At 41.4% G+C, this 18,979-nt stretch overlaps 3 protein-coding genes across 11 annotated transcripts in view; 1 reads left to right on the top strand and 2 right to left on the bottom strand.

Annotated features, from left to right (window-relative positions):
• MBTD1 (mbt domain containing 1) overlaps positions 1 to 11,984 on the top strand; it is a 35,189-nt gene extending 23,205 nt beyond the window's left edge. For 7 of the 9 annotated variants that reach the window (XM_080629364.1, XM_080629367.1, XM_080629363.1 and 4 more), the window contains 4 exons: positions 854 to 936; positions 1,242 to 1,476; positions 2,139 to 2,216; positions 7,304 to 11,332. In XM_080629364.1, coding sequence (XP_080485490.1) covers positions 854 to 936; positions 1,242 to 1,476; positions 2,139 to 2,216; positions 7,304 to 7,422 — 515 coding nt within the window. In that variant the 3' untranslated portion in view covers positions 7,423 to 11,332. Of the gene's footprint in view, positions 1 to 853; positions 937 to 1,241; positions 1,477 to 2,138; positions 2,217 to 7,303; positions 11,334 to 11,904 lie in introns of those variants that run through there. The other 2 variants (XR_013957998.1, XM_080629365.1) reach the window with 2 other exon arrangements.
• On the bottom strand, positions 11,914 to 14,641 carry LOC308227084 (nucleoside diphosphate kinase). The gene is made up of 5 exons (XM_080629368.1): positions 14,567 to 14,641; positions 14,144 to 14,276; positions 13,537 to 13,638; positions 12,486 to 12,598; positions 11,914 to 12,076 (listed from the first exon to the last, which is right to left on the bottom strand). The coding sequence occupies exons 2-5, from the start codon at positions 14,270 to 14,272 to the stop codon at positions 11,959 to 11,961; spliced, it is 462 nt and encodes a 153-aa protein (XP_080485494.1). The 5' UTR covers positions 14,273 to 14,276; positions 14,567 to 14,641; the 3' UTR covers positions 11,914 to 11,958.
• Positions 14,642 to 16,946: 2,305 nt separating this feature from the next.
• Positions 16,947 to 18,979, bottom strand: LOC308227085 (nucleoside diphosphate kinase-like; the record flags this gene model as incomplete). The annotated part of the gene is made up of 4 exons (XM_080629369.1): positions 16,947 to 17,064; positions 17,406 to 17,518; positions 18,244 to 18,345; positions 18,851 to 18,979. The coding sequence occupies 4 exons, from the start codon at positions 18,977 to 18,979 to the stop codon at positions 16,947 to 16,949; spliced, it is 462 nt and encodes a 153-aa protein (XP_080485495.1).

Below are 18,979 nucleotides of genomic sequence, written 5' to 3'. Positions count from 1 at the left end.
CTTCATCTCATGCTGGAATCAGTAGAAGATGCTTAAACGCTTTCAAGAATGGAACTGTATTTTGGGCTACCTCATGAGTCTGGCCCTGCTGCACTGAGCCGAGACCCCCTTAGATGAGATCCAGCTGTTTCCCGTAGCTCCCGATGCCCTGCCCATTACACTCAATCTGTTCAGGATTTCCAACGCTGCATATGACTACCAAGAAAACTTTCAAGCTGTTGTTGCTCCAGCTAGAGTTTGGGAAATGTTGGTTTAAGCAGTTGTAGAAGTTGCCCAAAAGTCCTCCATATTTTATGCATATTCAGCAGGCAAACAAAACCTAAAGATATTTGGGAGATAATTCTTTATAATACCCTTTAAAATTAAAGGGAAAAGATCCCTGTAATTTTCCATATTATGGCTGGGTTTACCCTTATTTTAAAATACTCATGCTTGTTCTTGCCACTCTGTTCCTCACAATTCAAGTGTTTAAATAGTGGCGCTCTTTCCCCACAGGAAAGACACTGGATGTGCTTAATTCCATGATCTGTTCTGAGTCATTTGTGTGGGGTATTATAGAGATCATGGATCTACGTGGACAGAAAGCTTCGAGTATGAATGATTAATTTTAACATTAAATGACACTTTCCACATTATCCAGAGGCTCATTCATCTTGTTTGTTGCGAATGGGCAACATCTAGGAGACTGTCTTGTCCTTCAGACAAAGTTCAGAGGGTGGAAGTTTCTGATGTTAATGTTTTGCTTCTTTGTTGTCTTTTTAGCCATAACACAGTGCCAGTAGGCTATTTTTGTTGTTGTTCTTATGCCTGAAGTTTGCAGTTGATGTATGTAAATATTGTTTCCAATTCACAGGTTATGCAAAACTCCCTTTTAAATGGTTTGACTACCTCAGGGAAACTGATTCAATAGCAGCACCTGTAAAGCTCTTCAACAAGGTAATAAACGTTCTACATCTTTAAATAGAATTAGCATTTTCTGTACATTTCTATCTGTAACCAGTGGGATTGACCCATTTCATTATGTGCAAATTTGAAAAACTAAGGCAACAGAGACTTACAGAAATAAGAACCATTTAAATGTATTAAGCTTCAATGTTTGTGAAATGTGAAATAAATGGAGTGTATATGAAACTTGGTATTTCCCTACATGAAGTTGACTGAAATACTTATTCCGATATTGTGCTTAAACCATCTCAATTAACATGTTTGCTTACTGCTATTTGCCTTATTTGCTTTTCCAGGAAGTTCCAAACCATGGGTTTCATGTTGGAATGAAACTGGAGGCTGTTGATCTGATGGAACCTCGCCTGGTATGTGTGGCCACAGTAACTCGCATTATCCATCGTCTTCTGAGGATACACTTTGATGGATGGGAAGATGAGTATGATCAGTGGGTAGACTGCGAGTCCCCAGACCTCTATCCAGTGGGATGGTGTCAGCTAACTGGATATCCGCTACAGCCGCCAGCGCCTCAGTGTAAGTTCCTGTCTTGTCAAGAACATAACAATTGCTTCTGGTCCATGTTCTTCAGTGATGATTTTCTCTAACTTCATCCTTTTCATGTCAGGTCCCCAGCCATAACAAAAGGAGAACAAGGTTTGGAAGTATACAGTTCTGATCTTTCCCACCTTGACTTGTAAAGTACTTCTGGGTGGTTTTGTGGCTACTATTTCTTTTAATGCCAGAAGATGCTTGTTTGATGCAGGGGGAAAAACCTGCTACTTGCTCATTAGTTCTGGATAATATCACTGAGAATTTCTATTGCTTTAAGATTGCCAATATACATGCTTTACATACTGGATTTGATGGAACTCTGCATGTGTTTTGCTATTCATGTACAGAAGTATTTATGTGGTAAGGCTGTCTTTTTAGTGCACCAAGACTTGTCCTGTCAGGTCAAGTTACATGATTATAATTGATAACTGCATTTTTGCCAACTGTTAGAGTTTAGTGAGAGGGCAACAGTAGTTTCTGTTAGTAATTTAATGGGAGGCTTTTCCCATAGCAAGCATACTCCGCTTTTGTTCAGTCACTAGGGGAAAACTTCTGTAACTGTGTAACAGCTTTGATACATTCTGAAGTGGTTTTCCAAAAGTTAAATTCTAAACTTTAATGTAGAATTTTGAATCCTTTTGCAGCATCAAGAGACAGCCAGTCGAGTTCCTCAAAGCAGAAGAAAAAAGCTAAATCACAGCAGTACAAAGGACATAAAAAAAGTGGGTGACAAAGCAGCGTTTGCACTTTACCTGTTGTTTAAAAAGTTTGTGTTCTCTCTCTAAGTGCCTGTTCGATTTGGGAATGTTTATGTGGAAACTGATGTTATGCTTAAAGGTGCAGTATGCCATAAAAGGAACTTTTTTCATTGCGAATAATCCATTTTTGTAACTAGCAACAAGGTAGATGTTGCTGCTAATAATCTGTATTAATTGTAGGTGGACAACTGTTACAATAGTTGTGGTATTCACAGGTAATTTAGTTTAATAATACATTGACTATGCAGGTGGACTGCCTTACACAGAATACTCAGGTATCAATTAACATACTTTTACCTCTGCTTTTTGTAACACAGGTGTAGCAATAAGAACCAAGTTACTCGGGTCAGAAAGAATGAGATGTAGGAAACTTATATTACCATCTACCTAATTCAGTTCTAACACAAAAGTGACTTATTTGCTGGGTTGTTTTTTTTAGCTGAGACATCTGTGGGAATCTGTATGTAAATAAGACTTTGATATCATTATTTTCAGAAGTAATAAATAGCACTGCTGGATGTGACTATTCTTGTCACAGTAAAACATAGTGATGACGTATTTAAGAATCTGAAGTATTCAGATTCTTTCCATAGTAACTGTTTCTTTTGGGATCATGTTATCTTCAAAGTTCACAACCAGTTTGAATTTGCACAAATGCACAGTTTGCATTTCTTCATCTTTTTATTTCCGTGACTGTTGGTTTAAGCTGAAAACTTGTTTTGTATGAGTAAAATACAGGGAGTAGAGTCAGCCAGTGATGAGACCTTCTCCCATCACTGATTTTCTCAGGAAATCAGATGCATCTGTATTCTCTCCTCTAAGCAATATTATAGTTTCATATGGCAGTTTTATTCCAAAGGTTCTCAAGTCATTTTTCCAATAATCTGTTAGTTTTGAAAGGCAGCTACCTCTGGAGTCAAGAGCAAGAGCAATAACAGCCATTGTGCAAAAAATGTATGTGCAAGAGATGATGAGACTATAGACTTACCCTGTGTTCTTAAGAGCCACACCATTTTTAAATGATGTCTACTTCAAGTTCTTACAATATCTTTCTTTAAGAAGAACCAATTACAACTCGGGGGTGGGGGTGGGGGGAGGTTTTTTTCTGCTACATAAGAATGAAGTTTGTCCTTATAGATTATCTTGTTCCAGAGAGCCTACGTATGTATTGCATTTGGAGCATCAACTCATTATGCTCATTCATTCTCTTGATGTTTTCATGAAAACTAGAGTGTTGAAAAGAAGGTGCAGTATTTTACACTGCAGATATCTGGGCACATCAGCTACGGAAAACTCAAGACAGGTTTGTGTGATCTTTAACTCTATTTCATCCATTTCCCTCGTTTCAAATCTTTCTGTTTGAACAGTAGTTTGTTGTAACGAGATGAATTCACTGATTTCTGTTCCATCACAGATGTAGCTGTCAGGGAAGGGCCCATTGTCCTGGGATAGGAAAAAAAAGATACCTTGTTTCTGAGTAGGAGCTGAGGCTAAACTCTGTGTTAGATCTGCCCTAGCTTCCTGCAGTGATTCTGAGAATTGTGTTGAATGAGATTAAAACTGTGGTTTTATCTCGGGCTTTCCCTGTGATAGAAGGATTCACTTTGGCGAAGAGCTGTGCTGCAGTTGTGTAGGCCTAATGTGAGGAACTAAAACCCTTGTCTTCCCAGTTCATTTGTGAATGGATCTATTAAGGCAGTCTGGAACCTCCTTCACAAGTCATTGCAGAAAGCAGCCTTTGCCATTTTCATCTTAGGACGTAAAGAGAAGTTGACCAGTGAGTGCCACAGATAAAGCAGGTTTCTTGGAAGTTCTTATGACCTCCTGGTAGGTGCCTCAAACATTGCACTGTTTCTGCTTTCTGCTCTTAGAGGAAATAAACAGTAAAATCCAGATCCTCTTCAGAATCTTGCAGTGGTATTTTCTAAATAGAATTCAGGTACAGAAGAACTGAAGCTGATCTGAGAACATCAATCTGAAAAGCTATGAGTGCTGTTGCCTTAAGCTAGGGAAAGGTGCCTGTATCACTAATTGTGTAGTACCTGTTCTTGGATAATTCTGGGCTGTCTGAGCTAATTTTTAGTACACTTTGCTAGACCATCCTGCTCCTTACCTCATCCCTCTCTTTTCACCTAATAGCTCTGCAAAAGTTTCTTGGTATCTCTCTTTGTAAGTGTGACACAAACACTGGAAAGGAAATTCCTCTTATCTAGTGCCATAGGAAGGTTTATTCTAGGGGAATTTGTTCTTCATTTCTTACTATCTGAAGTAAATTTGGGCTGTGAAAACAAGGAAGAACTTCCAATGGTTTTCTGGACAGTCTACTAAGAAATCTTATTTAATCATCAGCAGATGAGAGAACAAGGTCATGAAGAGTTATAGTTGGCTGCCTCCTACGTGTTTGTTGTTTTTTTCCTAAGTAGGTTATGGCAACAGAAGTGCTGAGTCACAGGAAACAGTCCTGAGAAAATGTTTTCTGTAGCCTTATATTGTTCAGTACTTGTAAATAAAAAATAGTCTGATTTTGAGAAGGATTTCAGTCATAAAACTGTATAATGCAGCAGTAATGGAAAGTAACCACAGATTATTAACAGGAAACTCTTTTCATTAAACTAGATTGTTTCTGCACAGCTTTTCTTCTCTTACTGTAAATCTACACCTGTATTGCATTCATGTAGTGTACAGACACATACACAGTCTGAGTGTTGTGTCACTCAATATCTGAGTTCCTATGAAACATCATATTCCTTCATTTGTGACACCCAGTGCTTTCTATGATCATTTTAGGGTAACTTTTTAATGTTCTGAGTTTTGGAGAGGCTGGCAAAAATTACTTGTGGTATAGGCTTGTTATTATCCAAAGGTCTTTAAGTCTGGGGAAGAGGAAGACATAACCCTGATATCGTATTATAAGTTAGCATATTTGAGATCAGCTGGAATTTATTAGTTGCATAGATATTCCTCAGCATCATACACTGCCTCATGTTTCAGTAGCCATAGAAAGGATGTAAGCACATTGCAGGAGATGTTTCATTTGGAGGATTTGGCTTTGAATGGAAGTACTTGAAGATTGGTAGCAAGAGGCATCTGCTCTAAAGCACCTTGTGTCATGCTTTAAAGAACTCTTTACCTTTTGTACTGTCATAAGCACAGGAGGAGATTTCGGTACTTCATCTTACGTAGTATGAAGTGGGTTTGCTCTATTCCTTTGCATGCATAAGCTCCTCTCATCTTTGAGTCTCATGAAATGATCTTTTAAGTGCTGAAATGCAACTGTCGGACAGCCTCACTTTTGAAAAGAGCCTATAGCCAGCCTGGCAAAGGAGGAGACTGTTAGGAGAGACTCACCCTGCTTCTGCACATACTCTAGATCACCCTTCTCCGTTCCATATTGATGTTTGGGGGGTTGAATGACATTGCATGAGACAGTCTTCCTCTATCTCCAGGCAAATCACTGAGACTGTTTAAAAGCGGGGTACCTTGTGCAACTGCATCACTTTTACTTCCAACATGATCGGTCAGTTGACTTCCATTAGTTTGTTTATTCTTCTTTCAGGTAACTTCTGTTGTATAGCTGTAGCTGAGTTTTTCTTATAGAGGACTGTAGTTAAAAGCTGTATAATAGCTTCAAATGAAGCAAAGAGTTATTAAGTATCTAAATGTAAGGATTTCAGTTCAAATTAGCCAGAGGCAAGCCAAATTACGGAGACTGCTATTACTCTTGTACCTGCAGAAGCATTCTACAAGTACTGGGGAGGGAAGTAAAAGAACATGCCTGGTGGAGGTTCGATTGTATCCCTGATCTCTGGGTAGTTTTTGCTTGAGGTATTAGCAACATATTCAAGTATCCCATTATGTGTCTTATTTAGACAGCATGGTTTTTTGTCCTCCAGAGATCAAGATTCTTGATCAGAATTGGATGTGATTCAGGGGAAAGTGTTCAGAAGAAAAAAAGGCAGCAAGAAACTGGGCTTTGTAGGTGGGACGATTAAAATAATAATAATAAATTAATAATTAAATAATAAGATTAATTAAATTAATATTTTAATTTTTCTTTAGCACAGGAGTTTGTTTCAACAGGAAAGATGACAGAAAAATAGAACAATCAAATGGCTTTTAAGTTATTGCAGGGTTACTAGTAGCAACTAGCTAGTAACTAACTAGTAGGTTATGGGTTGGGGTTTTTTCCCCTCACTGCATATTTCTGCATTTCCCAATACATTGATAATGCATATAAACTGTGTATTCAGAAGCTGTAACGCTCTTCTCATTCATTTAGTCAGAGAACCATTATTTGTTTATAACCAACCCTAACCCTTTAATGTGGGTACTGCACCTTTAATGAAAGACATAACATGTTTTATTTTGAGTGTTGCTTTCATTGTGTTCATATTTTGGTAATTGTCACTGTTCATTAATGAAACTGGAAAAGTAATTATGACATTGCTATTCATAACATCTTTCTTTTATGTCTTAGATCTCATTTCTATTTTATTTGTACAAAAGAAAGAAGAGAGAAGATTACAAAAAAAGATGTTTTGCTTGAATGAAACTTACCTTCTGGGATCTTAAAATGTTAATGATACATTAAGAAATCTTTGTCAATGTATTTTCTTATGTCACTTAGACCACTGACAATAATTGGGCTAAGTCATGTGAGTTTAGATTGTATATGGCCAACAGTTAATCTTATTTTTACTTGTATAAAGACTAAATAGGAGGTAAACAGTAAAATAAGTGTTGTTCTGAGCAACAGTCATTATTCCTATGCTTCAACCAGTGTTTTAAAATACTGAATTCTGCAGAAAACCCTATACAGAATATATTACTGTATGTAATTTGTTCTAATATGTTAATATTAGAGCATAACTTAATGTTTAATTTATGGTCAGAAAGGATCTGCTTTCAGTGGGGTACTGAGTGTTAAAAGAAGAATGCAGAATATAAGGAAATGGGATTTGTTCCCAATTTAAATAATACTAAGTAAATTTAAGGAAAATTTTACTTCCTTTAAAATTTATAGATCTTTCATGTTCCTCTTTAATTCTTAGTGACTTCATTGCAACTGAAGGAGGAGTTGCTAGACGGGGAAGAATACAGCTTCCTTCAAGGAGCATCTGATCAGGAGAGCAACGGATCTGCCAGTTACTACATCAAACAAGAACCATGAGGCAGCTCAGAGAAGTGAGGGGCAGAGAACTGGTGACAGGAAAAGAGCCTTTCTCCAAGACTGACTGATTTTGCTCCCACTTCGAGGGTGCAGTTCAGGTGACTGTACCTGGGGCACTTTGCTAACTGTAGATGAGTTAGACTCAGTTCAGAACTTTTTTTGGAAGGGCGGGGAAACTATTTTAGTGAAAAAGATTTTTCAATTTATTAAAAAACGGGGAGAAAAGGACACTTTTGTGTTGTATTTGAAGCTTTTGAAAGAATTTTGTAATATTTTCAAGTTCAGATTTATTGTGCATTGTTAACAAGAACTGAAAATCTAATTTTTTGGTAAGATTAAAGTTTAATTAGCATGATTGTGGGAAGCGGTTGGAGGAAGCTATAGGTGCAAATACAAAGGAACTGTCATAACAAATGAACCTTTTTGGTACAAGTTGGGGAGACTTTTAGACTCTTGTGAACTGCACTGGTCATGCCTCTGTTTTTTGGTTTATTTGGGTTTTGTTGTTTGTTTTTTTTTTTTATTGTGAAAATAAGGCATTTAAGCCCTAATTTAGAGGCATAAATTGTGTGTGGAAGATAGTCATGTAAAGCTCTACTCAATGAGTAGCCCCAGTTGCAACGGAGCCATCGCCTGAGGATTTTAACTTTTCAAGATGTTTTTCTTTAGTTTAAAATACTTTTTTATATATATATATGTAAGATTTTTTGTGTTTTTAAGTTCCTTAGGGTCTGATTCAGTGCCCATCAATATCAGTAGCCTTGTCTCCAGTGACTGCAGTGGTCATTGGATTGGGACTATGAAGCTCTTCTCTGTACATGAATGTCTGTAGACTTGGAATGCTTCAGCAAATGTTTACAGAGCCCTATGCCAAACTGGAACTTCAGCAAATCCCCTTATTTGGAAGATTATTTTTAGCTATAAATTTAGACTAAAGAAGAAACTTAGACAAACAGTAGCTCAGGCCTCCCTTAGTTGTGGGAAGGAACTTCTGAGTATTCCTTCTGATGATGTTTTTTCTCATTCAGAATAACCTTGCTGTTTCCTTACCATCTTAAATATTTATTTGTGAACATGCAAAACTGATGTTCCACATGGTTTCAGGTGAGCTAAAAGGAGCCATACATTGTGGGTTAAAAAGAGTTCCATTCCGCACAGCCTGCAATATTCCTTTCTTGCTGCAATAGCATAATACGGAAGGTGAGACTTGAGAACAGTATGTAAATCATATACTGTCTGGTATATAATTCATAAACTGGATTTGCTTATTGCCTGGAATCCTTGTGTCTCACTTCTAGTATCCCATTAGCCCCACCTGCTTAACTGTCCAGAGTTTTTAAAGGCAATGTAAAAGGGTAGGAACAACTACCAGTCTAATACAAAGTATTTAGCATGAGCTCTTAGTTCGGATTCCATCCTTCCTGCCATGTTTTTTGACCTTTGTACCTTTTTGTAACGAATGTCATTCATGGTGTTGAATAATGAGATGGTTCAGCCCTGCAGAGCTGTGACTGGGAAAATGTGCATCAAGAGCTTTAGCTTTTACCAGTAAGGTTCATTAACTAAACTCTCAGGAATTAACTGCGTATGTTCTACAAGTGCTTCTGGGTCTTCGCAGGTCCCCCTTTCAGAGCAGTACAATGATCATCTGACTCTTGACCATAAATTAGGGCTTAAAAGAGAAACTAATCAAACTGATGAACATCTGTGTTCCCACAGCCTAAGAAATGCTTTAAGGATATGAACCCACAGAGCCCCAGGAGACCATTTTTTGTATATTGTTGTTTAAGCTTAAAAAAAAACCAAGTGCATAGAAAGTTGAAAACCAGCAATTTGATTATTTTCTAAAATGTTGCTCTAACTTTGGGTACATAGTATTGGTGATATGCACAGGTTTACCTCATTCTATGCAAGAGGGGTTAATTATGTAAAGTTTTGTATTTACTACTGGAAGTAAAACTGTCCTGTATAGCGTAGGAATGTCTGGAATTCTTTTCTCCCTTACTGGTAATGTTTCTTAAATCATGACCCCTGTTTACCAACAGCTTCTTATATTGACAGAGTCTGGTTATCCGATGATAAGTATCTGTAACTTCAGATGGTAAAGACATTTTAGCTCTCTAAAATAGCCATAAAAAGGACTTTGTCCGGCTTGGTAGACTTCGAATATGTTCTGTCAGCTTCTGACCCATCCACAGCTTTTCTTTTGAACAGCCTGGATTGGAGGAGTAGGATTAGAGACCATTGCAATGACACTTTGAGCCTTGACTAACTATTTTTCCCCCCATGTTCTCAATTTTAACCTACTTTACAATCCAGCTCTGCAAGCATTAATGTGGTTTGGTAAGTACATCACTATTGATTTTTATTGTTTATAATGCAGCGCCTTGCAGATTGTCCCAGTCAGCTGTTCCAAGGTTGGCACAATCTTGCTTTCTTCTCTCTTCTTCTGACTTCAGTCAAAAAACTGTTGCATTCATTTGTGTTTTATTATGTGGAAGCTCAGGCTGCTAATAAGGTATATTGCCAAGTCTCTAAACGTTGGGCTTCTGTGTATTGCCCAGGCTTGTACCTGACTTCTAAGTTACAGTCTTCAAATGTCAAGAGAGAAAACTAGTGCTTACATTGAACACACTTCCTGTGATGGAGAAATGTAAGAATCAGATTTGAAGTCTCTCAGTCTTTATAATGTTCTTTAAAAATGGGTATTTTATTCACTAAACACTAAAGGATGTGAGTTGAAGCATTTTCAGATACATGTGTAGCTTCAGTATGAGTTGGGTGAAATCTCTTATGTTTCTGAATTCCAAATGTACCTTAATTGTCAAGTACAGTGAAACCTGTCCAAAGCAAACCATGTAAGGAGCCAATTGAAGTCACTTAGGAGAGGATTAAGGAGAACCCAAGCAAAATTATGCTGGGTATTTAGAGTCGTCTCTTGAAGGGAGGAGGCTGCTGGCTGTGGTACCCATGGAGTAGACTTCACTGTAGTGAGTAACATGGCTCTTGGTGTTTTTATCTTCACTTTAAGCCATGCCAGGTGGCTAGAAGAGCAGCCAAGTGTTGGACATCTGAAATCTTCAATGGGCTCAAACTGATTTCAGTATTGGGCACAGCTGGTTTTCATACCCCTCCGGTAGCAAGAGTTGTACCATACTTTGCGGCTACCGTTCTGTTACTGCTCAGAATCCTTCTGCTGGTCTTTGGGTTTTATGTTATTTTAAATACAGGTCTTTTAACCTTGCTGCATCTGAGGAAAGCTAAAGCAGTTACCGATTCCTTGTCCTATGGATACTAACACGGGTTTCAGTGTTTGTTCGGTTTTTTTATTGTTGTTTTTATGTGATGTGAATACCCTCTCCCGTCAATATTTGTACAATGGTGCTAATATATTTGGTAACAATCCTTTATTGGGAAGGGATTTTAAAAAAACTGTGATTGAAACTGAATTTTTCTTCCTTTTACTTTTCATATTTAACACAAAAAGCCACAGCCATTTATACAAGAAAAAGGCATCAGCTTTGGCCCCTGGGAAAACGTTGGGGGCGGGAATCAAGATTAAATGGGATTTTTACATCATTTCTGTATGTATTTGATATATAGATCAATATCTGTACAAATTTAATCTTTTATTTTCTTGGTAATTTGTGTGGTCAATGAGGGAGTATTGAAAGCTTTCTCATGCAATGTACATAACTAAGTGAAAAAATGCTTTTGGAGAAATTAATGTTCCTTTCATTTTTACGAGACTGCAGATTTTCAGCATGGATGTGAAAAGCATTAAAATTATAACTTTGTGTACAAGATGAAAATAATTCACTAAATTTGCCTTTTTTACACAAAATAAAAATGATAAAAAGTCTTTGTTGATTTGGTTTGCTGTAGAATGCACCCCTTGGCATGTATGTAAACACATTCCAGCTTGCTTTCTTTAGTGGCTTTAAACTGACAATTGAGATTGAGATGATTGAGATGAGCTTAGGCAGAAATTCTTCCCTGTGAGGGTGCTGAGGCACTGGTACAGGATGCTCAGAGAAGCTGCAGCTGCCCCATCCCTGGCAGTGGGCTCTTATTTCACAGTTGGTATTAATAGCTGTGCAGGGAGGGACATTTTGTCATGGGGTAGCACTCATTTTTCTTCTAGTTCAGTTCTGCTGTGGTGGGAATAGCTCAAGCATCCCTTCAGACTTCCTTTTGCAAGCTGGCTTTGTGAATAATGTACTTTTGCAGCATTCAGAGCAACTTTGTAGTCAACAAAAGTCACTGGATTATTACTGATATGCCTGTATGTGATTGATAGTTGGTGTTAACTAATCCTCCTACAAAAGGCACATACTGAACATCCAAGTCAGATGTCTTATGTGGACACCTGAACACAGCAGACTCTGTTTTACAGTGAATGCACCACAACACAGTTACTTCATATGAATTTATTTGACAGTGCTGAAAACGACTAAGATAACCGTGGTTGCTCCCAGGTAGTAGCTGGAATGAGATGATGCGTTTAGAAGGCACAAGTCACCGTGGCAACTCAGTTCACTCGTAGATCCAGTCATGTGCACAAGACTTGAAGTCAACGAGCTCCGCAGGTTTGAACCACAGGTTGATCTCCTTCTGAGCGCTCTCCACAGAGTCACTACCATGAATGATGTTTCTGGGGAAGGAGAGAAGCACATTGTTCATATAAAAACACACTTCATCAACCTAAGAAGTTCTCCTTAAGCAAAACCACAAAGCATCTAGAGCTGCACAACTGCCATTGCAGGTACAATGCTCAGACACCCCCTCTGGAAGAGCTACTTAAGCCTGGCAGGGTGACTACAGCTACTGCGCTACAACAGCCACTGCCACCGACTGATCTTACACAACGTTCTGATGAGGAGAGGCAGTTCAAAACAAATCAGTTTTGTGCCAAGCCATTTCCTTAAGTAGCAGTTATGGGTTGTGACCTGCAAATAGAACACCATCAGAGGAGGACAGCTACCAACAGTCTTGACTTTCTAGACTCAAAGACTACCACTATGGAGTTGTTAATCTCTACTGGTAACAAACTGAGCACAAACCTTCCTACTTGAATGCAGAAGTCACCACGGATGGTACCAGGCTTGGAGTCTGCAGGGTTTGTTTCTCCGAGCATCACTCTCCCTGTTTTAACCACATTGAGTCCTTCCCATACCTTAAATAAAAACAAACAAATCCCATTTAGCATTGCTTATACAAAATACCAAAAACTATTCTTTGCTAATCACACACCTTGCACAGAAACAAGGGCTCTACCACCAAGAAAATTAATCTAGCCTAGAGCCCTTTCACTACCTGAAGGGGCTGACGAGACAGCTGGAGAGGGACTTTTTACAATGGCCTGTAGGGACAGGCCAAGGGGAATGGCTTTAACCTGCCAGAGGGGAGACTGAGATGAGCTCTTAGGCAGAAGCTCTTCCCTGTGAGGGTGCTGAGGCGCTGGCCCAGGGTGCCCAGAGAAGCTGTGGCTGCCCCATCCCTGGCAGTGTTCAAGGCCAGGTTGGACACAGGGGCTTGGAGCAAGCTGCTCCAGTGGAAGGGGTCCCTGCCCGTGGCAGGGGTTGGAGCTGGATTCTAGGATTCTCTCTTAGGCCTGTAACAATGACTTAAGAACACCCAGGGACTGAAAGTGACTGCGAAAGGGACTAATGCTTCACCACACCTCTAGAGTTAACTGATGTACAAGGCCAGCTTCAAAACCCTTCTGTTGGCCAGGGTAAGGACAGCCTGAGCAGGTGCTCCTCATCAGCTACAGTCAGAACTGGAGGAGAAGCTATTAGGGCAATTGTATTGTTCTGGGGACAGTGCAAAAAAGAGTGACACAAAGATTGGTTTCTGACCCTTTTTTTCCCAAAACAGAAGGTTGTTTGGTGCATGCTAAGCATTTTAATACATACTTTATACATGCAAACTTTCTTGTTGATACATAGTAACTGCCTATATGATTGTCTTCACTTGTTTTTCTTTTGCCACTATCAGAACTGGGCAGTGTGAGAAAGTGGTTCTGCAACAGTATCTCTGCGTATTTTACATTTACAGAGCAAGACAAATGTATTCAAGAACATAGCCCTCAAGTATAACAAAGCCACTTACCATGGCCACAACAGGTCCAGAGTTCATGTATTTAACCAAACCAGGGTAGAATGGTCTGTCTTTCAGGTCAATGTAATGTTGCTTCAGAAGGTCTTCAGAGGCCTTTAAAAGAGAAGATGTTATGTATCATGCCACAAAAGGTATCACTGCTGCGAGACTACAGCATCAGTGATGGGATCCATCAGTCATTAATACTATCAGCAGCTGCTGCAATGCTGTTATGGGTTTCAATGGAAGTTCCTAATGTACAATCAGAGGAGGGCACAATGCATCATCGTCAGTGCTGTGCGGTGTCAAACCATTTGCATTACAGCAACCCTCAGAGCATCTGGATCTCTGGATGTCATTACCCAACACAACCTTTCTCTCAAGGTCATTTCCTCACTCTCAGATGCCATTAAGCCATTTGAGCACAATTTGTTTGCTTAGGAAATGGCAGATATCACACGTTTGTGCTTGATCCGCAGCCTGGCCTGATGGGTGAGCTGGGCAACCCCAGCCTCAGATCCCCGTTCTAATGCAGGAGCCGCACACAAGACACACGTGCGTGTAGATGCGAGCACCGCTGCAGGCAGGCGAGGGGCAGCGCCCGGCGCAGGGGCCTTACGTGCACCAGCTTCATGGCCACCAGGCGGAAGCCCTTCTGCTCGAACCGCTTGATGATCTCTCCCACCAGCCCGCGCTGGACGCCGTCGGGTTTGATGGCGATGAAGGTGCGCTCGTTGTTGGCCGCCATCGCGCTGCGAGGCACAGGGGAACGATCAGCCTCAAGGTCGGCGGGACCCGGAGGCCGCCCCCCCGTGCACACGTGGCACCGGGATCGCGGCGCGTTCCGTCCCGTCCCGTCCACCCCTTCCTGGGCCCCGCTCCCGCCCGGCCCCGCCGCTTGCCGGGGCGAGGCCCGCAGGCCGCTGCCGCCGCGCCCGGCACTAAGGAAGCCCGCCTGCCCGCACGCCGCTGGCGAGGCCCGCAACCCTCGGCCTGCCCTCACGGAGCGGACCGGAGCGGGGAGGCCCGACCCTCGCCTCACCTCTCTGGAGCTCCCGCAGCCGCCGCCTTCCCCACCGCAGCCGCCGAAGGAAGAGGAGGAGGCGGCGCCGGGCGGTCTCTGGATCCCCCGCCCTGCGCAGAGGAGGAGCCGCCGGGCCTGCGGCGCTTGGGGGCGGGCCTGGCGGGGCTGGGGGCTCGCTTCGGCGCTTGCCCGCCCACTCCCGCCAGAGCGGGGCCTGGGGCTGGTGCGGACCGAGGTGCGTGGTGGCGGCCGCTGCGCTCCCGCTGAGCCCGCTCCGAGCCCCCGCCTGGCAGGCGGCCGGGCCGTGTGTGCCAAGCGGCAGCTGTCGCGTTTCCAGTTGCAGCACTGGGGGCCATCAGCGTTCTGCGCAGTGCCCAGACTGAGGACGTTTGATTGCACTACATCAGGTTGGGCTCAGAGGCATCCCCACGGGCTGCTGACCGAGCAGCGCCCTCGCAGCCGCTGGAAATGGTGTTCTCACAGAGCAGCGGTGCTGGAGCTGTCAGGCAGGCGAGTTGTCGGTGGTTCTGTTGGGATGCGGGGAGATGAAGCTGCAAGGTGTCAAAATGCAGATGGAAAACTGCACAGCCCCTGGCCTTGCGTGGTAACAAGAGTGGCGTTCCTGGTTATTCTGTTTACTGTGTGGCCTTTGACTAATTTACACCTTGCCTCTTCCTGAGCTGGCTATAATCGGGCGCCATCGCTGCAGCATTAGTGCCATACCCTGTGCGGCGCTTGTGCAGTCACAGGCCACTTACAGCTAGTGAAACTGGACACGCTCCCTGGGCATTGCAGATGAGGAGTGTGGCCGCTGACCTCCTCTCAGTCCCAGCCCATGACACTCGGCAGCAGCTTTCTGATGCTCTTCCGATGACCCAAATTTCTGAATTTTGTAGTAAGCAAATCAAGAAAAACAAATCTCAAGTAATCCTTCGAGCAAAAGCGGAACTGGAGACACATCTCGTGCACAGGTTTGTCTCAGCTTCCCTTTTCTCCAGCAGCCTTTGTCTCAATTATGTATCTTCTGTAACACTGAATATTTTCAGAAGAGAAGCTGCAACTTCTCCTACAGTTTGGTAGTCAGGGAATTGTTCCCTCTCTTTATAGTCACTGATTAGATCTAAAACAGTGTAATGAAAATTTCCTTTTATTGCACTTAAGAAACAGCAAATGTTGTTGTATTATGCACCATCTCTTATTAGGAGTTAGGAATCTTCATCAGGTATCACAATCATTGAATTCAGCATTCATTACACAGCTCAGTATCTGAAACAACTCACTGTAGGAAAAAAATGTAAGAGTTTGGACAACTGATTTAATGAAACTCTTGCTTTTATTGAATACAAGGTTGCAGGTAGACAAATACATCATGTTGACCCAAACGCATTTCTTGTTCCTTAGCCAGTGAGTATTTGTTGTGAAAAGTTCTGCCAGAGGTAGATTACGTTTTCTGATAGGAGCAGATACCTCTACTGCAACACATTCAGCATTATTACAGCTCTGTTTCTTCACATGATTGGATAAATTACAAAAACTAATTCTAAAGTCACTTCTGAAATACCTTATCCAAAAGCAGCTTTGTAGTTCCAACTACAAGCACAAATGAGAACATAGCTCAGTTATCAGCTGTTCAGCCAGTAAAGCAAACCATGATACTGTTGCCAGAGGACTGCTAGAGTAAAGTGCTTGAAGGTAGATCTGCTTCATCCATCCTCACATTAATCTTCTTTTCACATAAAAGGGCATTTAGGAAGCTTGGCTTATTAATCCTCCCCTAAAATGCTATAATAAATCCCATGTGGGGGAACCAAAGCCAGTTAAAAGGGTGTCAATCCCGAGGAAAGTTCTCATTTGACAAAGCTTTGCTCTGTGTATGGGCACAGCACACTGCAGAGAGAAATAAATACCCTTTCTTCTGCAGTGTATTGAGCATGGGGACCCACTGCACTTGATATCAAGTTCAATCTGCAACATTTGGGCACGTTATCAATATATTCCTAGTTGTCCCCTAACAATTTAACAATGTTAACCTTTGACGCTGAGCCATTTATGTATTTATTTACCCAATAAATTATTACCATTTTTTTTTTCTATTTACCAAAATACCCCTTTTGTCTACAGAGTATTTTGGGAAAAATACATGTATTACATGCTCTGTGTTTTAATCTCCCATCTCTCACCCCCAGAAGCAGCTTTTTTGAAGTACATTTCCGTCTCTAACCTGGCAGCTTTTTAACCAAAGCAGCAGCAAACACTGGCTATATTTAATATTCATAACCAAGCGATCTCGCAGGTTTCTGAGGCAGATTTCTACCGGTTTATATGAGGGGCTCTGCAGTAGCTACAGGCTGGCAACTCCTCACAGGCAGTGAGGGTATCAGCAGGAGCAGGCTTGATTTTAGTCATAGATCCATTCATGAGCACAGCTTCGGTAATCAACCAGTTCCTCAGGAGCAAACCATAAATTGATCTCTGTCTCGGCACTTTCGACACAATCACTTCCATGAATGATGTTCCTAGGAAAAAAAAAGGTGAGTATAAAAGTAATATAATCCTCAAGTGCAAAGTAAAGTAAGCGTCTTTTTTTGAAGTGGTATCCATTCTGGAGAGAAGTTTTAAGTAAGTGTAAAGTAGTAGTGAGGATGGAGTGTGCAGCCCCAGCTTTGCTCATCTTTTCTGTCAATGGGGAAGACCAGAATTCAATTTCCATCTTTAGATAATAACATTACATGGGCAGAGGGAACGGGGGCTCCTTCCATAAGACAGAGAAGGATGGAGCACAGTTCCTACATATATCATGACATACCAGTGGACACATTCAGTGTCTTTAGATGGTATCAATCATTGCAAAACATACCTTCCAACCTGAACACAGAGGTCACCACGGATAGTGCCAGGCTTTGAATCGAATGGATTAGTTTCCCCCAGCATCACTCTTCCTGTCTTAATCACATTAAGACCTTCCCACACCTTAAAGAAAATATCAATTGAGATCATTAAATCTTAGCAGTAGATGAAGAGTTAATCAAAGCCTCCCCAATGACACAATGCTGTCCATCACAGCACAGATACCATCTGAATATTTGTAATAACAAGACATATTTTATCTTCGATTTTCTGTCAGCTTTTTGAAGTGTCTGCTGAAGTTCTCCCTTGCTGCACAATACCTTTTCCCACTGAGGAGGGGAAGAGAATGGTTTTAAATCTCCATATGGTAAACGACCTCACAATGCTGCTCGCTGAAGGTCTAGATCTCCAGCTTAACTATGTTACAAATACACTATCGAGGAGAAAAAAAGAAAACCCTTCTAATAAAGTCAGATAGAAAAAGATTTTCAAAGTTGCTGTCACTTAGGAGTACAGTAAATCTATTCCACCACTGTTTTTCAGCTTGCTTAATGCATGGCATTTCACAGTGGGGTTTTGTGCAGGTTTACTGTCTCTCAGTGTCCCCACTTTTGTCCCACCTTTATCCTTGCCCTCGTCCTCAACATAGTGACCCAGAGCAGAGAAAGCTTATGAAAAAGGATTAAAGGAGTTAACATCACATCTTCCCAATGACAGTATTTGAGTGGGGATTTTTAAGTCCTTTAAACAGAAATAAACTAGAATTACACAAGTAAGACAATATTACTGCAGGTACAACAATTAAATAGTGTATTTTTCCTAGCTGAACTTTATTCTCAAGAACTCACCATGGCTACCACAGGGCCGGAGTGCATGTACTGCACCAGACCATCGTAGAATGGCCGGTCCTTCAGGTCAATGTAGTGCTCCCTGAGAAGTTCTTCTGAGGCCTGCGTTAAAAACCAGCCAGCCATCAAAAAAAGCTTACTGTAAGAACTTAAGAGCATGCTAAAATCACACAGATTAACCACGGAGCACGGCTAATCCTGAAACTTGCATGCACTTGAAAATTCAGCATTTCTGGCATCTTCCTAGAAGTACTTCTGGTCACTATGGATTTGAACAGTTTGCTTCAACCACAGCTCAGCTTAGGAGAGTATCTTTTACCAACACAGACCACTTCTGTGAGCTGGTATTTGTTAAAGCTATTCAGAGATATTTATTAGGTATAGGATGCCCCTAAAAGAATATTCTCGTCCAACTAAGGACATCAAGTTACTAAAATTAGCGTGCTTAGCATGTCTAAAGCATTTAGCCAGAGCTGGGAACTGGAACTGTTCCAAAAACATTCAGGTTTATTGTTCTGTAGGCTATGTCTGCCATTACAGCATGCTGCTCTGGTGTAAGGGTGCAGTTGGTATACAAAAGGAGGTGTACTAACGCAGGAAAGCTTACGTGTATTAATTTCATGGCCACCAGTTTGAAGCCTTTCTGTTCAAACCGCTTGATGATCTCTCCCACCAGACCCCTCTGGACCCCATCAGGCTTGATGGCGATGAAGGTGCGCTCGGCGACAGAAGCCAT

This window comes from Psittacula echo, assembly GCF_963264785.1.
Source record: "Psittacula echo genome assembly, chromosome: 14".
NCBI lineage: Eukaryota > Metazoa > Chordata > Aves > Psittaciformes > Psittacidae > Psittacula > Psittacula echo.
The sequence above is the reverse complement of the archived record's forward strand: the minus strand, read 5'-3'. Positions and strand labels throughout refer to the sequence as shown.

Coding starts and splice junctions, on each gene's coding strand:
- LOC308227084 (XM_080629368.1), bottom strand. CDS start 14,272: ATGGCGGCCAACAACGAGCGCACCTTCATCGCCATCAAACCCGACGGC. Junction 13,639..14,143: donor TGGCCATGAAGCTGGTGCAC/GTAAGGCCCCTG, acceptor TCTCTTTTAAAG/GCCTCTGAAGACCTTCTGAA. Junction 12,077..12,485: donor TTCTGCATTCAAGTAGGAAG/GTTTGTGCTCAG, acceptor CTCCTTCCCCAG/AAACATCATTCATGGTAGTG.